At 39.0% G+C, this 15,817-nt stretch overlaps 1 protein-coding gene across 2 annotated transcripts in view; it reads left to right on the forward strand.

The window, feature by feature from the left end:
- Positions 1–8,521, forward strand: part of LOC137981508 (POC1 centriolar protein homolog A-like) — a 17,891-nt gene extending 9,370 nt beyond the window's left edge. The window contains exons 10-17 of one of the 2 annotated variants that reach the window (XM_068828611.1): positions 14–96; positions 2,419–2,469; positions 3,122–3,190; positions 4,189–4,234; positions 5,314–5,414; positions 5,556–5,642; positions 6,187–6,357; positions 7,406–7,655. In XM_068828611.1, the coding sequence (XP_068684712.1) occupies positions 14–96; positions 2,419–2,469; positions 3,122–3,190; positions 4,189–4,234; positions 5,314–5,414; positions 5,556–5,642; positions 6,187–6,357; positions 7,406–7,510 (713 nt within the window). In that variant the 3' untranslated portion in view covers positions 7,511–7,655. Of the gene's footprint in view, positions 1–13; positions 97–2,418; positions 2,470–3,121; positions 3,191–4,188; positions 4,235–5,313; positions 5,415–5,555; positions 5,643–6,186; positions 6,358–7,405 lie in introns of both variants that reach the window. The other variant, XM_068828612.1, reaches the window with a different exon arrangement.
- The last annotated feature ends 7,296 nt before the right edge of the window (positions 8,522–15,817 follow it).

The following is a 15,817-nucleotide window of genomic DNA, read 5'->3' on the forward strand; positions in this document are numbered from 1 at the left end:
TTTCTGCCTGCAGCACACACAAATGCTGTGAATGCTGTTTCATTTCATCCGTCGGGAAATTATCTCGTTTCAGCCTCTAGTGACACTACACTCAAGGTAAAGGTGTAAGCTTACATGTAGATATTGAGTACTGGTAATTTATCGTGATTTTTTTGTATGACATGCATAATAATTACAAGATTATGAAAAGTAATGTTCTGTACATGTTCATCGGCCCTGGAGTAATTTACATGTAAATACAGCTGTACATGGTGCAAATTAAAGCACCGTCGTCTGCAAACAGCAGCTCCCGTATGAGCACCACTTAAGCTTCGGTTTTGGTGCGGATTCTGGCGATGTTGAAGAGTTTGCCGTCTGACCTCGTCCGGACGTAGACACCTTTTGTAGACTTCGGCGCCTGCTGCACATCAGATGGCAGGACAGAGTCACCAACACCGAGGTCCTGGAGCGCGCTGGCTCACTTCAAGCATGCCATCACTGCTCATTCAGCAACGCCTTCAATGGCTCGGCCATGCACATCGCATGGAGCCTGACCGCCTGCCAAGAGAAATCCTTTATGGAGAATTGCGGGAGGGCGTCTGTCGCATGGGTCGACCGCTGCTGTGCTACAAGGACGTCATCAAGTGAGACTTATGATCTGCACTAATCGACACCAGTGCATGGGAGGACATCGCCAAACACTGAGATACTTGGCGGCAAAGTGTCAAAGCAGGGCTTTCAAAGGCAGAAGCGAACGCTAGAGTGCAGGCTACATGCAAGAGAGTGGCAAGGAAAGAACGCGCAGCCTCTGTGCGCGTTTCCACAAGGCACACCTGCACCACCTGCATCAGAGACTGCCACTCCAGGATCGGGCTATATAGTCATACAAGATCCTGCCCAAATCCCCACCGCGAACCATCACCTCTTCAAGACGAGGATGCCACTATGACATGGTGCAAATCAGTACTTGCACCTGGTTTCACACACAACTTGTTAAAAAACTAGAGAGCATAACATAACCTTCTCCCTGTATTTTTCAAGTCGCAACCACTAAAATATAAATGAAAAACACAAGGTGGCTCTTGGGTTGACAAAAATTGTGAGACTAGGACATTAAATTTTGAACCTTTGTAGCTGTGCTTGTAAATACAAAAATTTTGGTTTTATCAACATAGTTGATAATATAAATTGGCCACCGTACAGAGATTCTAAAAGCTGGCGTTTCGAGCGTCAGCCCTTTGTCAGAGCGAATCGAGGAATTATGGGTTACGTGTAGTTTTTATAGTAGAGTGGGAGCATAGTAGAGTGGGAGCAAAAAATTTATCTTCCAAATCGGCACTCTTAATCCTCACGGTATTAACGAACGCTTTTCATTTAACTAATTTATTCCTATTTTTCACGTTGCCATGTTACCTGCATGCATTTTCAACCGTAATCTACTGCATGTAAGATGTTTTTTGTTGTTTATTCTGAACCTATTCAACTGATTCTCCTTAATGAGCTGGGTTACCTTATTATAGGAAATTAACGCTCCATGAAATTAACGCGAATCGTTAAAATTCGCGTTAATTTAAATCGCGTTAATTTTGTTGAGCGTTAATTTCCACGACGTTAATCAAGTGGAGCGTTAATTTCCGCGCTCTTAATTTCCAGTATCTTAACCCCAATTTTGGAAACTGTCCAGACATTCTTGACACCTAAAAAACTTAACTACAGTGTACAAGCTTTCTTTCTTTCCATTTACCCTTAGTTTTTCATCTTTCACAAAAGCTAGGGCAAGGGTTTACAATATTTCGAGTTCATCTTCATCGTTGTCGCTATCAGAAGTGATATCAATATCTTCTCTTTTGATTTCGCGTCTTTAATCGCGTTAATTTCCTTTATTATGAAATTCTACCTCCTCTTTCGCGTTAATTTTCTTTATTCAAAAGTCGTTTCCCATTAAATTCGCGTTAATTTAAGTCGCGTTAATTTCCAATACCTTAATTTCATGGAGCATTAATTTCCTATAATAAGGTATTCTCGGTTGTAAGAGACCAGCCTCCAGTGCCATTCCTTTCCTGAGTAACTTATTCCTCTTAGACAAGAGATGTTTTAACAGAGGCGACATAAAAGGAGGGTCTTTGGATGACATTTTGGCTCGTATGGATGGAAAACAGCTCTTGAATTCTTTGTGGACCAAACAATGGAACTTGCTAGTAGCATTGTTTACGTTATTCTCAGCAAAGACAGGAGACCAGTCAGTAGCCTGGAGTTTCTGTAACAATAAGCTCCTATGATGATCACGAGCATCAAGAAATTCAACGACAGATCTCACAGAAGGTTTTTTAACTTTAGGAAAAATGTATTGTATTGTAGTGTGTCCTATTTATTGGTCATCGTTCAGCTGCATCCTAACCCTTTTGCATATTTTATTTTTCCCAATCTTTTTTTGTCCAGATACTAGATCTAATGGAAGGTCGTCTATTCTATACACTTCATGGGCACCAGGTATGTAAACTGTATAAGGCTCAGACTTCTCAGGATTCTGTTACGATTTACTAATTATTGCTTAATATAATAATACACTGTACATGTACATGTACATGTACCCTTCCAAAACTTTGGAAATCTGACATGTTGACCAAATAGGTTGTAGAGTATTGTTGATACTGGTGTTTGCTTTGGAAGACCATAATTTTCAGTAGAGAGAGTTGGTAGCCATCATAAAGAGATGTAACAATAATCAGTGATGACTTGAGCCAGTTCAACTGTTTGCACTTTTGGAGCTGTGTTGAGAATTACCTTATAAAATAATAAAGGCTTCACAAGATGACAGAAATGAATTACTCCCCTGAGATTTTGTAAACAGAAACACCACAGATGTCTTCAGAAGTTTGGGGATCAAAGCCAGACATGAAACCAGTGAAAAACTGAATGTTTCTTTCTTAATGAATACTTTGTCCATCAATACTGTAGGCTGATAAAACCATCGACTCTCACTGTAGGGCATCATAGAAAAATCCCTCACCTCCTTTCACCATCTAGGTGTCAAACGCTGGTGTCAAGCCCTGCTACTAATCTTGATGTCCTCAAAATTTGGAATTTGACATGCCCAGAACTATTTCCACTTCATTTACATTACTATACATGTATGTACTAGGGTCCAGCAACATGTGTGACCTTCTCGAGAAATGGGGAGCACTTTGCATCTGGAAGTTCAGATGAACAGGTCTGTTTCCATGCATTTCTTTTATTCTCACTATGTGCATTTAATGCACTTTCTTTACTGCGATTTTCATAATTCTGCAGAATTTCTTGTTCAAGTGCTAACAGCCAAACTACGTTTTGGCTTCCATCAATCAAACTTCCAACGCCAAGCCGAGAGTTTTAACCCAGAACCACGGATGCCAAAATCAATTGATGGGCAACATAACCTACCAATCAGCATCTTTGGTTCGCATGGTACATTCGTACATTTGAACTTGACGCTGATAGAAAGCGATGGAATCTGTGCAAATCCTTTTGCTGAAAAACCTCTAAAAAGATATCATAATGGCATTGGACGTGTGAACTGAAACAAAAATTCCAATTCGCTTTCCGGAGGCAGAGGCAATCTTCCTGGCTGTGACCGATTGATGGAAGCCAAAACACAGTTCAAGGTGCTTTGCACTTGAAGATTCCACAGAATTATGAAAATCACCGTAATTTTCAGATATGTCCAGGATTGACCCTAATTAGATGCACGCAGATTTTAGTAAGCATCACGAAGTGTCCCCTTGCTCTTCTTCCCAGCTTCAACATCATTTGTATCTCAGAATACAGACTGACAATGATATTAAGGTCACAAAGTGTCCCCCAAATGCCTCTTGTTAAGTAAAGATAAACAGCTGCATTTACAAATGTACCCTAAGCTAAAAATAACACTAACCTTTACTCTTACAGCTGTACCTTGTTGTTGGAAATAGGTAGCAAAGGGACACTTCCGTGTTGGATATCAAAATTGGGCGTGCATCTAATTAGCTTATTTCTGGACATAAGTGGTAATTTTGAGATGAACAGGATGGTTATGTTATTTTTATCATGAGCAGATGCCATCACCACAGAGTGCTTTCAGTGTAAAAGCTTATGTTGTTTTTCTTTGCATGGTGGAATGTCTAGATCAGTAAGGAACAATGACCAAATGTTTAAAGTTAACATTTTTTCATATGTTCAATTTTTTCTTTTCAGGTTATGGTGTGGAAAACAAATTTTGACAAAGTAGATTATGAGGAAGGTGAATTGCTGATCATACTGTATATGCTGTTGAGTTACTTTGGTTTTATAGAAAGTGCCTGTCCAATTGCATCAAATTAGGCAACTTTCACAAAATTGACAACAATGATTACCAACTGCATGTAAATTTGTCATCAGCTTTTCTGTCACCTTTGCACAAGCATTGAGGTTCAAAGGGCATATTTGTAGGTTGTGGCAATTAATAAGAGTGAGCACACTTGTGGAGCATTATTTTAGTGCAGGGATGGCGCAGTGGTGAGAGCACTCACCTCCCACCAACGTGGCCCGGGTTCGATTCCCAGACTCGGCGTCATATGTGGGTTGAGTTTGTTGGTTCTCTACTCTGCACCGAGAGGTTTTCTTTGGGTACTCCGGTTTCCCCTCTCCTCAAAAACCAACGTTTGACTCAATTTACTTTCATTGTTAATTTCAGTTTACAGTGTCCCCAATTAGCGCTCCAGCGTTAGAACGACTAGACACTTAAATAAAGTTCCTTTCCTTTCCTTTCCTTTCCTTTCCTTTCCTTTCCACCTCCCCTTGCTTACCGGTACATGTAACTCTACTCTCCACTTTTTACCAGTGTGTTGTGAGTCTGTGTTCCATGCTGCTTGGGAGCTCAGGCACTCTAGTACTTTCTCTTGCCAATGCAGTTGTAATGTTGATAGTGTTCTCCAGTGTGTTTGTGAGTTGGCAGCATGGTCCATTGGTGAGGACATTGGATTTGTTTGCTGAAGTGTTGGGGTTCAAATTCCTTAGAACTCCTGACCACTTGTTGAAGGTCCCAATTTCAACTCTACTGACCAGTCATGCTTTGTAAATGCAGCCAACTGTTAGCATCCTGTTAGTAGGTATTTGTCAATCATGCTACATTTGTATGTTTTGTTTGAATGCTTGTTACTTGAGACAGTATTAAATTGAATGTGAAGTGCCTTTAACTAGTAGAGTTGCTATTAAGTGCATTGTCATTACAATCAATGCATTTTATTTTTTTATTGTCCTTCATTTTTGCATGTTAGGTTGCTCTGTTCTTTACCTTGGCCAAAATAACTCACTGCCATATTTTGCATTCTTTATCAACAGTACTGCGTTCACACAGGAAAAGAGCAGCATCACCCCCTGCACCCCTAACTCACACCCATGACCCTCCTTCAAGGAGCCCACTCAAGACAGGAGCTCCTGAGGTGAGCTTCAAATATAGTTTGATCAGTCCAGGGCCTGAGTTTAACATACAGTGTAAACTGGAGAGGAGACCCGTAATACATACTGGCATGACTTGAAAAGTTAACTTATGTAATAATGATAATGTTGTTAACTATTTGTAGGTTAGAGCTGGTGCTGAGCCCCGCAACCTTGCTCACAGTGATCCAGAAGTGGTGGAAGTTGGGCCAGCAATGTTTTCCATACCACAGGTTTATTACCTTCCAATGTGTGTCATAACTGTGAAGATTATAGCTTCACTAGTTGTGTGTCTGTCATAAAAATAAATTCCATTTTAAGTTTCTTAAATGTTCACATTCAAATTAGGTTTCCTATTGAACTTACTGAACTTGGACTTTGCTCATAATAAACTCTTCCTTATTCCTAATAATTACATAGAGTAGTTAATGATTTTTCGTTTTTTAAGTCTACCTTTCAATTCAATAAAAATCAGCTGCAAAATCAATTTGGAATCAGTAAAAGGATGAATGAAATATCACACATAATCAGCATAGTAAAGCATTATGACATGCTCAGGATTATGAAAGCAGAGATTCCTTTATCAATGTTGTCTTTGCTCTCTACTTATCATAGGGGGAGCAAATAGGCTTCAAATGTCAAAGATAACAAGAAAATGGTGTTTTTTAAATTTATTTATTTATTTATTTATTTATTTATTTTATTGAGGTTCATGATTGTTATGAAAACGTATCCACTAACAAAAGCTGTATTTCTTGCATGATGCCATATTTTCAGAGACAAAGCAGGCTTGATGAAGTTACTGGACAAACTGGAGAATCTGATGGTCTGGGAGGGGTCCCTGCAAGTCAACTTCTCCTCACTACCCCACTGGAAAGAAGAGATATCCCACCTCAGCTCAGTATGACACTGGAGCATATAGTAGGACAGTTGGATGTGTTAACACAGGTTTGATCCAAAGCAAAGTGCAATACATTGCTGCAGAAAGTTCAACACAATATACTTTCATGTTTAATTAAAAATATGGAACTTCTTAATCATTGGGTGAAAATGTATCACAGTACTGTAGGTTATGAGAATTGAAGATTTGAAGCTATTTTTAATGCTGGAACGATCATTGTACAGACAATTAAGGTTAGGGTTAGGGTTATGGCTAACCCTAAACCGCACTATTTTTTTGGTTTTTTTTATTTTTTTTTTTGGGGGGGGGGGGGGGGGGAGGGGGGATTTGGCAGACTTGGTCCCTACCAGCATGCCACAAGCAAACCTTAAGGTACTAAGGTTTCCAACTTGGTATCAGGACTCCTGGGTTTCAAGAAGTTTTGCATGAGAGGCCTACATAAAATAACCCACCCATCCCTTAAAATTATGCCTTTTCACCATGTGCTTATGTGATTTACTATATGCTCAACAAAATATAGCGTTTCTAGGTTATATAGTGCAATACAGAAGTTGCTATGGAAACAAAGCGATAGAGTGATTTTGTTGAGTATATAATAAATAAAAATCATCTGAACTTGCTCATTCATTTCATGATTTATGGTCACTCAGGATGTTTGAAAGTTCTCAAATTGCATGAGCCGTTCGAGAACGTTCAAAGCATTGCTCATGCAGGTAAATTACAAAATGCATTCACGGTTCATACGATTTCCTATACCTATACCGTACGTGTAGCTACCACCACAAGTCCACAACATTAGGTGAACAATAATTTGCTACTATTCATTGAACTGCAGTAAACATTTGATTTTACAGTTGAAAAATCAGTTGAAATTCTAATTGCTTCACTGCAACTTATGGCCATCAGTCCAATGGGCGATAGCCTTTGGAAATGGAGCTTTGAAGCCAGTTGGAAGATGGTCAATATAAAATCCTGCACAAACAGACTTAACCTGAGATAGCACTAACCTTGCTTCAGAAATTTTGTTCTGGTCTTAAAAGGCCTATCCTGACCACACCCACATTTGTAATAGTGGGTTTTTTTTCTACCTTGCAGACTGTATCAATCTTGGAGCAAAGACTTACAATGACAGAGAATAAACTCAGAGAGTGCTTAGATAACCAGCAGAAAATAACCCTCCAGATAAGGCCAAATGAATGAGACATTTAGTATTTTCCAGCATAAGATCTCAATCCCATGTACATTTCTTAACCCCAACTGAGTAGTGCAATAAAGGAATGCAGAACAGGTCAAGTTTTCTTCGCTCTAAATGTAATTTCCATGCATACTATCTCCTGTTAATGGATAGGTTGATAACCACTTACAGTAGCTGGCTACTATTTGGGATATGAGCCCATGCTCATCCTCGAAGCCTATCTCCTTCCTGCTTGTATGACAGATACGTTTTCTCTCCCGTCCTCTTCTTATGCATGATTTTCGCGGAAATTACATTCTGTCCCTCAATAAACCTAGCACAACCAGTCATGGTCTTAGTTCTTTTTCTTACATATCAGCTAAGTTGCGGAATGCGCTACCTTACAAACTACCGTACTGACAGGCAGCAATATGTTGCGTTAGACAATACGGAGTCTACAAAACAAACAATGATTTGTGGAATCCCACAAGGCAGTTCACTTGGTCCATTATTATTTCTACTTTATATAAATGATTTGCCGAATTGTTCTAGTGAAGGAACATTTAGGATTTTTGCCGACGATACTAATATCTTTGCATCAGGAAAAATCTCAACTTCCTAAATCAATTAATGAATTCTGAACTTCGTAAAGTCAAGGAATGGTGCGACATAAACAAATTATCAATTAATTTTAAAAAACAAATTTTATGATCATAAAGTTGCCGCAAAAGAGGAATGGTGTAGTTAACATCCAACTTCCAATAGATAGTGATGGTCCTACTGTTCATTACAAAGGAAAGATCATATTAAATACCAAGGTGTTTTAATTGATGATGCACTAAACTGGAAATATCAAATTTCGTACATCAAGTCAAGAATCGCGCGTAATACAGGGATTATATCAATCGTACGGCATTACATTACTTATCCTTGTAACAACTGAAACAACTATATTATAATATCATTTATCCACATATATCATATGGCATTCTATCATGGGGAAGTACTTATTAAACACACCGTCAAAATTTGCAAACAAAATGAAACCATGTTGTCAGACTTATTTTCTTCGCCACAGCCTACGGGCCCAATACTGTAAGCGCTTTATCTTTGCTGAATCTACTTGATATTCTCACAGTGGAAAATGTCTTTTGTTTCTTTGTTTTGAAATTTACCAATGGCATTGACCGAATGCAAAATTGGCCGCCAACAAATTATTCTTTTGTCTTTGTCTTAATTAGCCTGACTAGCCTCGTTTTACAGCCCAAATTCTTTCAATTTTACGCGTGTAAACGAGGCTAGTCAGGCTATTAACACAAAGACACAAGAATAATTTGTTGGCGGCCATTTTTGCATTCGGTCAATAAAGGTGAATTACCGGATATATTTCATGATATTTTTCGATATGCAAGTAGTGTTCATGCCTATAATACTAGATACGCAGTTGAAAAAAAATCTTAACATGCCACGGGTACGCACAAATATAGGCAAACATTCCATATCTTACGAAGCTACTGATCCATGGCAAAAAATTCCTGAAAATGTTAAAAACGTAACCTCTTCAAGATTTAGAACAAAATTAAAGCAATTCTTGTTGTTAAACCAGCACTAATCGTTTACTTATAATTTAAAGATTGTAGTCATCTTTGCTACTCTTTTCATTGTATTATTTCTTCATTTTTTCCCTAAACTACAGTAAAAAAAATTCAACTCGATATGGCTAGGGGCTAACTCGAAAACCTACCTGTTTATTTAGCTCCTACGCTCAAATCTTTAATTAATTTAAATTGTAATTATGTTTATTTTATCTATTTATTTGTTTGTTTCCAAATTTAAATTGTACAATAAATATACACCTTATTCCAAAATGGCCGCTGATTTATGCGGATGCAAATTGGCCCTTGTTGCCTCGTTTAAGATAAAATATTCTTTTGAATTTTAAGCTTAAGAACGAGGCATCAAGGGCTAATTTGAATAAAAACAAAAGAATATTTAAATGGAGGCCATTTTGGAATAAGGTGTATGAACTGCACAAAGAAAATTCTATTACTCTATTCTATTCTACCCAGAATTCTTTTCGGCCATAAACCAGGCAATTGGAGAAGCGCGAGACTGGCCCTCATCAAATGGCTGAAGCGTGGGCCGGGGGAAAAAGTAGTGAGAAGAAGATTTCCAGCAAGATACTATGAAATAACCCTGGTGTGTGCTGTTAACGTAGACTTTTGATTTCTGAACAAGGTTTTTATTTTATAGAAATTCCCGACAAAGTAGTGCTTTTTTCCCTGTTATCCTCATAGCAAACAACTGGCCTTTCGTAATTTCTTGTCAAAGGAACCGTATAATGTAAATAAGAGAATACTGAGATTTATATTTGCAAATTACCTGTCTTCTTACCACTTAAGTCAAACTCTACAGCTCCGTGCAATAAGCGCATTCAAAATTTCCTCATATTACTGTGTAAAAGTATGTTGTTGTTGTTTGTTTTTTTTTTAAGGGTTTTCCCGCTTATGTAAAACAGGCGTTTTCTCTCCCGTCCTCTTCTTAAGCATGTCATTCGCGGAAATTACATTCTGTCCCTCAATAAACCTAGAACAACCAGTCATGATCTTAGTTCTTTTTTTTTTACGTATAAGCTAAGTTTCGGAATGCGCTACCTGATTTTATCCCTACCAATGAGTTTACTGGTCTTAAAAGAGAATCCAGGGCCGCATTTTGTAAAGCGGCTTTTCTTTTTAATTAATGTATATTTAAATATTATCTATTTAGTAGGTATCTGTATATGCTATGTATTTTAGCTGTAAATGTAATGTCTCCAAGATATTAGCTCCTGTAGTTATTCGGAAAAAGCTTACCGGTATGTATGTATGTTACCTTTAGGAGAGCGCATGCGCACACTTTGTAATCTTCGATTCCAGTGCTTACCATATCACAGATAAAATGACTTTTCTCTTCAATATAAAGCCATCTAATTCTTACTCTATATTGACAAGGGCGGTTTGGAGCTGTGAGTAGGCGTGGGATTTGTCACATATGGTTTAGGGGCCGACATATCTCTCCCTCAATGCCGTACCGCGGGGCAAGGTCGGTAGCAGAAAGCAGCGAAGGGCCAACTGCGTCCAAAAGCGATCGCACTGGCCGAAATCCCGGGATGACTCGTTTGGTACGACGCTCCAGCGCCGGTGTCTGGAGGTCCTGCGTTTTTCTCTCTTGTTCAAACAGTCCGTCAGCGCATGCGCAAATGTTCTGGCCCCTCGATACCTAGCCTACCAAAAAAAATTAACACCCGGGGTTTGTTTTTTGTTTTTTCTTCCAGCAATTTGCATTTCCCTTGGTTTTAAAGGCATAAACGTAACGTAAGAACCGTGCGTGTCTGGTCTTGTCTAAGAGAGAGGCGAAAGATGGTTTGATGCAGACTGGGACGCCTAAAATGCTCTGTTGTAAACATGGTGCCTCACGAGTGAGGTTGCCTCTCTGGCCTTTCTGTGGACGAATTCCAGGACCTACTGACACAATCTGGGCAAGTTTTGAAAGCTAAAACCTTTAATGGATGCGTTGTTTTGCTCGTAGGACTGGGTGGCCCGACACTTAAGAAAAAAAGACTATGAAAAGAGAATCGGGAGTCTTCCCTTGTCATGGAATGGCAGAATTACCCAGAATTCTTTTTGGGCATGAGCGAGACAACTTAAGAAGCACGAGACTGGCCCTCATCGAATGGCTGAAGCGCAGCCAAAGAAAATGATTTCTAGCCAGATACTCAGGAGAGGGCCTGGTTTGTGCAGTTAACGTAGATGTTGGATTTCTGAGCAAGTTTTTATCATAGAAAAATCGCGATAAAGTTGTGCTTTCATTTCGTTGTAATTTTCGTGTCAAAGAAACGGTATAATAATGTAAATAAGAGAATAACGAAATTTATATTTGCAGATTACCTGTCCTCTTAGTACAAAAGTCAAGCTCGACATCTCTATGCAATAAGCGCATTCAAAATTTGCGGGAGTTAATTGATAAAAGTATGTGGTTGTTTTTTGCGTTTTTTTTGCTTTTTTTTTTTTAAAAAAAGGGTTTTTTTCCTTATATGAAAAATACGTTTCCTCTCCCGTTTCCTTGTTATGCATGATGTTCGCGGAAATTACATTCTGTTCCTCAATAAACTTGGAACAACCACTTATGGTTTTAGTTCTCTTTCTTCTTACGTATCAGCTAAGTTGCGGAATGCGCTACCTGATTTTATCCGTACCTATGAGTTTACTGGTAAGGGTTAGTGTTAAGTTCATAGAAAATTCGCGACAAAGTTGTGCTTTCACTTCGCTGTAATTCTCGTGTCAAAGAAACGGCATAATAATGTAAATAAGAGAATAACGATATTTATATTTGCAGATTACCTGTCCTATTCCTACAAAAGTCAAGCTCCACATTTCTATGCAATAAGCGAATTCAAAACTTTTTCGTATTACTTGATAAAAGTATGTGGTTTTCTTTTTGTTTCTTTTTTGCTTTTTTTTGAAAAAAGGGTTTTTCTGCTTATATGAAAAATACGTTTCCTCTCCCGTCCTTTTCTTATGCATGGTCTTCGCGGAAATCACATTCTGTTCCTCAAAAAACTTGGAACAACCAGTTATGGTCTTAGTTCTCTTTTTTTCTTACGTATCAGCTAAGTTGTGGAATGCGCTACCTGATTTTATCGTACCTATGAGTTTACTGGTTTTAAAAGAGAATCCAGGGCCGCATTTTGTACAGCGGCTTTTCTTTTTAATAAACATATCTTTAAAAATTATCTACTTAGTAGGTATCTGTATATGCTATGTATTTTAGCTGTAAATGTGATGTCTCCAAGATATTAGCTCCTGTAGTTATTCGGAAAAAGCTTATGACTGTATGTATGTTACCTTAAGGAGGGCGCATGCGCACACTTTGTAATCTGCGACTCCAGTGCTTACCACATGACAGATAAAATGACTTTTCTTCTAAATATATAAGCCATCTAATTCTTACTCTATATTGACAAGGGCGGTTTGGAGCTGTGAGTAGGCGTGGGATTTGTCACATATGGTTTAGGGGCCGACATATCTCTCCCTCAATGCCGTACCGGGAGGCAAGGTCGGTAGCAGAAAGCAGCGAAGGGCCAACTGCGTCCAAAAGCGATCGCACGGGCCGAAATCCCGGGATGACTCGTTTGGTACGACGCTCCAGCGCCGGTGTCTGGAGGTACTGCGTTTTTCTCTCTTGTTCAAACAGTCCGTCAGCGCATGCGCAAATGTTCTGGCTCTTCGATACCTAGCCTACCAAAAAAAATGAACACGCGGGGTTTGTTTTTTATTTTTTCTTCCAGCAATTTGCATTTCCCTTGATTTTATAGGCATAAACGTAATGTAAGAACCGTGCGTGTCTGGTCTTGTCTAAGAGAGAGGCGAAAGATGGTTTGATGCAGACTGGGACGCCTAAAATGCTCTGTTGTAAACATGGTGCCTCACGAGTGAGGTTGCCTCTCTGGCCTTTCTGTGGACGAATTCCAGGACCTACTGACACAATCTGGGCAAGTTTTGAAAGCTAAAACCTTCAATGGATGCGTTGTTTTGCTGGTAGGACTGGGTGGCCCGACACTTATGAAAAAGAGACTATGAAATGAGAATCGGGAGTCTTCCCTTGTCATGGAATGGCAGAATTACCCAGAATTCTTTTTGGGCATGAGCGAGACAACTTAAGAAGCACGAGACTGGCCCTCATCGAATGGCTGAAGCGCGGCCAGAGGAAATGATTTCTAGCCAGATACTCAGCAGAGGGCCTGGTTTGTGCAATTAACGTAGATTTTAGATTTCTGAGCAAGTTTTTATCATAGAAAAATCGCGACAAAGTTGTGCTTTCATTTCGTTGTAATTTTCGTGTCAAAGAAACGGTATAATAATGTAATTAAGAGAATAACGAAATTTATATTTGCAGATTACCTGTCCTCTTACTACTAAAGTCAAGCTCGACATCTCTATGCAATAAGCGCATTCAAAATTTGCGGGAGTTAATTGATAAAAGTATGTGGTTGTTTTTTGCTTTTTTTTTGCTTTTTTTTTTTTAAAAAAGGGTTTTTTTCCTTATATGAAAAATACGTTTCCTCTCCCGTTTCCTTGTTATGCATGATCTTCGCGGAAATTACATTCTGTTCCTCAATAAACTTGGAACAACCACTTATGGTTTTAGTTCTCTTTCTTCTTACGTATCAGCTAAGTTGCGGAATGCGCTACCTGATTTTATCCGTGCCTGTAAGTTTACTGGTAAGGGTTAGTTAGTGTTAAGTTCATAGAAAATTCGCGACAAAGTTGTGCTTTCACTTCGCTGTAATTCTCGTGTCAAAGAAACGGTATAATAATGTAAATAAGAGAATAACGATATTTATATTTGCAGATTACCTGTCCTATTCCTACAAAAGTCAAGCTCGACATTTCTATGCAATAAGCGAATTCAAAACTTTTTCGTATTACTTGATAAAAGTATGTGGTTTTCTTTTTGTTTCTTTTTTGCTTTTTTTTGAAAAAAGGGTTTTTCTGCTTATATGAAAAATACGTTTCCTCTCCCGTCCTTTTCTTATGCATGGTCTTCGCGGAAATCACATTCTGTTCCTCAAAAAACTTGGAACAACCAGTTATGGTCTTAGTTCTCTTTTTTTCTTACGTATCAGCTAAGTTGTGGAATGCGCTACCTGATTTTATCGTACCTATGAGTTTACTGGTTTTAAAAGAGAATCCAGGGCCGCATTTTGTACAGCGGCTTTTCTTTTTAATAAACATATCTTTAAAAATTATCTACTTAGTAGGTATCTGTATATGCTATGTATTTTAGCTGTAAATGTGATGTCTCCAAGATATTAGCTCCTGTAGTTATTCGGAAAAAGCTTATGACTGTATGTATGTTACCTTAAGGAGGGCGCATGCGCACACTTTGTAATCTGCGACTCCAGTGCTTACCACATGACAGATAAAATGACTTTTCTTCTAAATATATAAGCCATCTAATTCTTACTCTATATTGACAAGGGCGGTTTGGAGCTGTGAGTAGGCGTGGGATTTGTCACATATGGTTTAGGGGCCGACATATCTCTCCCTCAATGCCGTACCGGGAGGCAAGGTCGGTAGCAGAAAGCAGCGAAGGGCCAACTGCGTCCAAAAGCGATCGCACGGGCCGAAATCCCGGGATGACTCGTTTGGTACGACGCTCCAGCGCCGGTGTCTGGAGGTACTGCGTTTTTCTCTCTTGTTCAAACAGTCCGTCAGCGCATGCGCAAATGTTCTGGCTCTTCGATACCTAGCCTACCAAAAAAAATGAACACGCGGGGTTTGTTTTTTATTTTTTCTTCCAGCAATTTGCATTTCCCTTGATTTTATAGGCATAAACGTAATGTAAGAACCGTGCGTGTCTGGTCTTGTCTAGGAGAGAGGCGAAAGATGGTTTGATGCAGACTGGGACGCCTAAAATGCTCTGTTGTAAACATGGTGCCTCACGAGTGAGGTTGCCTCTCTGGCCTTTCTGTGGACGAATTCCAGGACCTACTGACACAATCTGGGCAAGTTTTGAAAGCTAAAACCTTCAATGGATGCGTTGTTTTGCTGGTAGGACTGGGTGGCCCGACACTTATGAAAAAGAGACTATGAAATGAGAATCGGGAGTCTTCCCTTGTCATGGAATGGCAGAATTACCCAGAATTCTTTTTGGGCATGAGCGAGACAACTTAAGAAGCACGAGACTGGCCCTCATCGAATGGCTGAAGCGCGGCCAGAGGAAATGATTTCTAGCCAGATACTCAGCAGAGGGCCTGGTTTGTGCAATTAACGTAGATTTTAGATTTCTGAGCAAGTTTTTATCATAGAAAAATCGCGACAAAGTTGTGCTTTCATTTCGTTGTAATTTTCGTGTCAAAGAAACGGTATAATAATGTAATTAAGAGAATAACGAAATTTATATTTGCAGATTACCTGTCCTCTTACTACTAAAGTCAAGCTCGACATCTCTATGCAATAAGCGCATTCAAAATTTGCGGGAGTTAATTGATAAAAGTATGTGGTTGTTTTTTGCTTTTTTTTTGCTTTTTTTTTTTAAAAAAGGGTTTTTTTCCTTATATGAAAAATACGTTTCCTCTCCCGTTTCCTTGTTATGCATGATCTTCGCGGAAATTACATTCTGTTCCTCAATAAACTTGGAACAACCACTTATGGTTTTAGTTCTCTTTCTTCTTACGTATCAGCTAAGTTGCGGAATGCGCTACCTGATTTTATCCGTGCCTGTAAGTTTACTGGTAAGGGTTAGTTAGTGTTAAGTTCATAGAAAATTCGCGACAAAGTTGTGCTTTCACT

This window comes from Montipora foliosa, chromosome 13 (genome assembly GCF_036669935.1).
Source record: "Montipora foliosa isolate CH-2021 chromosome 13, ASM3666993v2, whole genome shotgun sequence".
NCBI lineage: Eukaryota > Metazoa > Cnidaria > Anthozoa > Scleractinia > Acroporidae > Montipora > Montipora foliosa.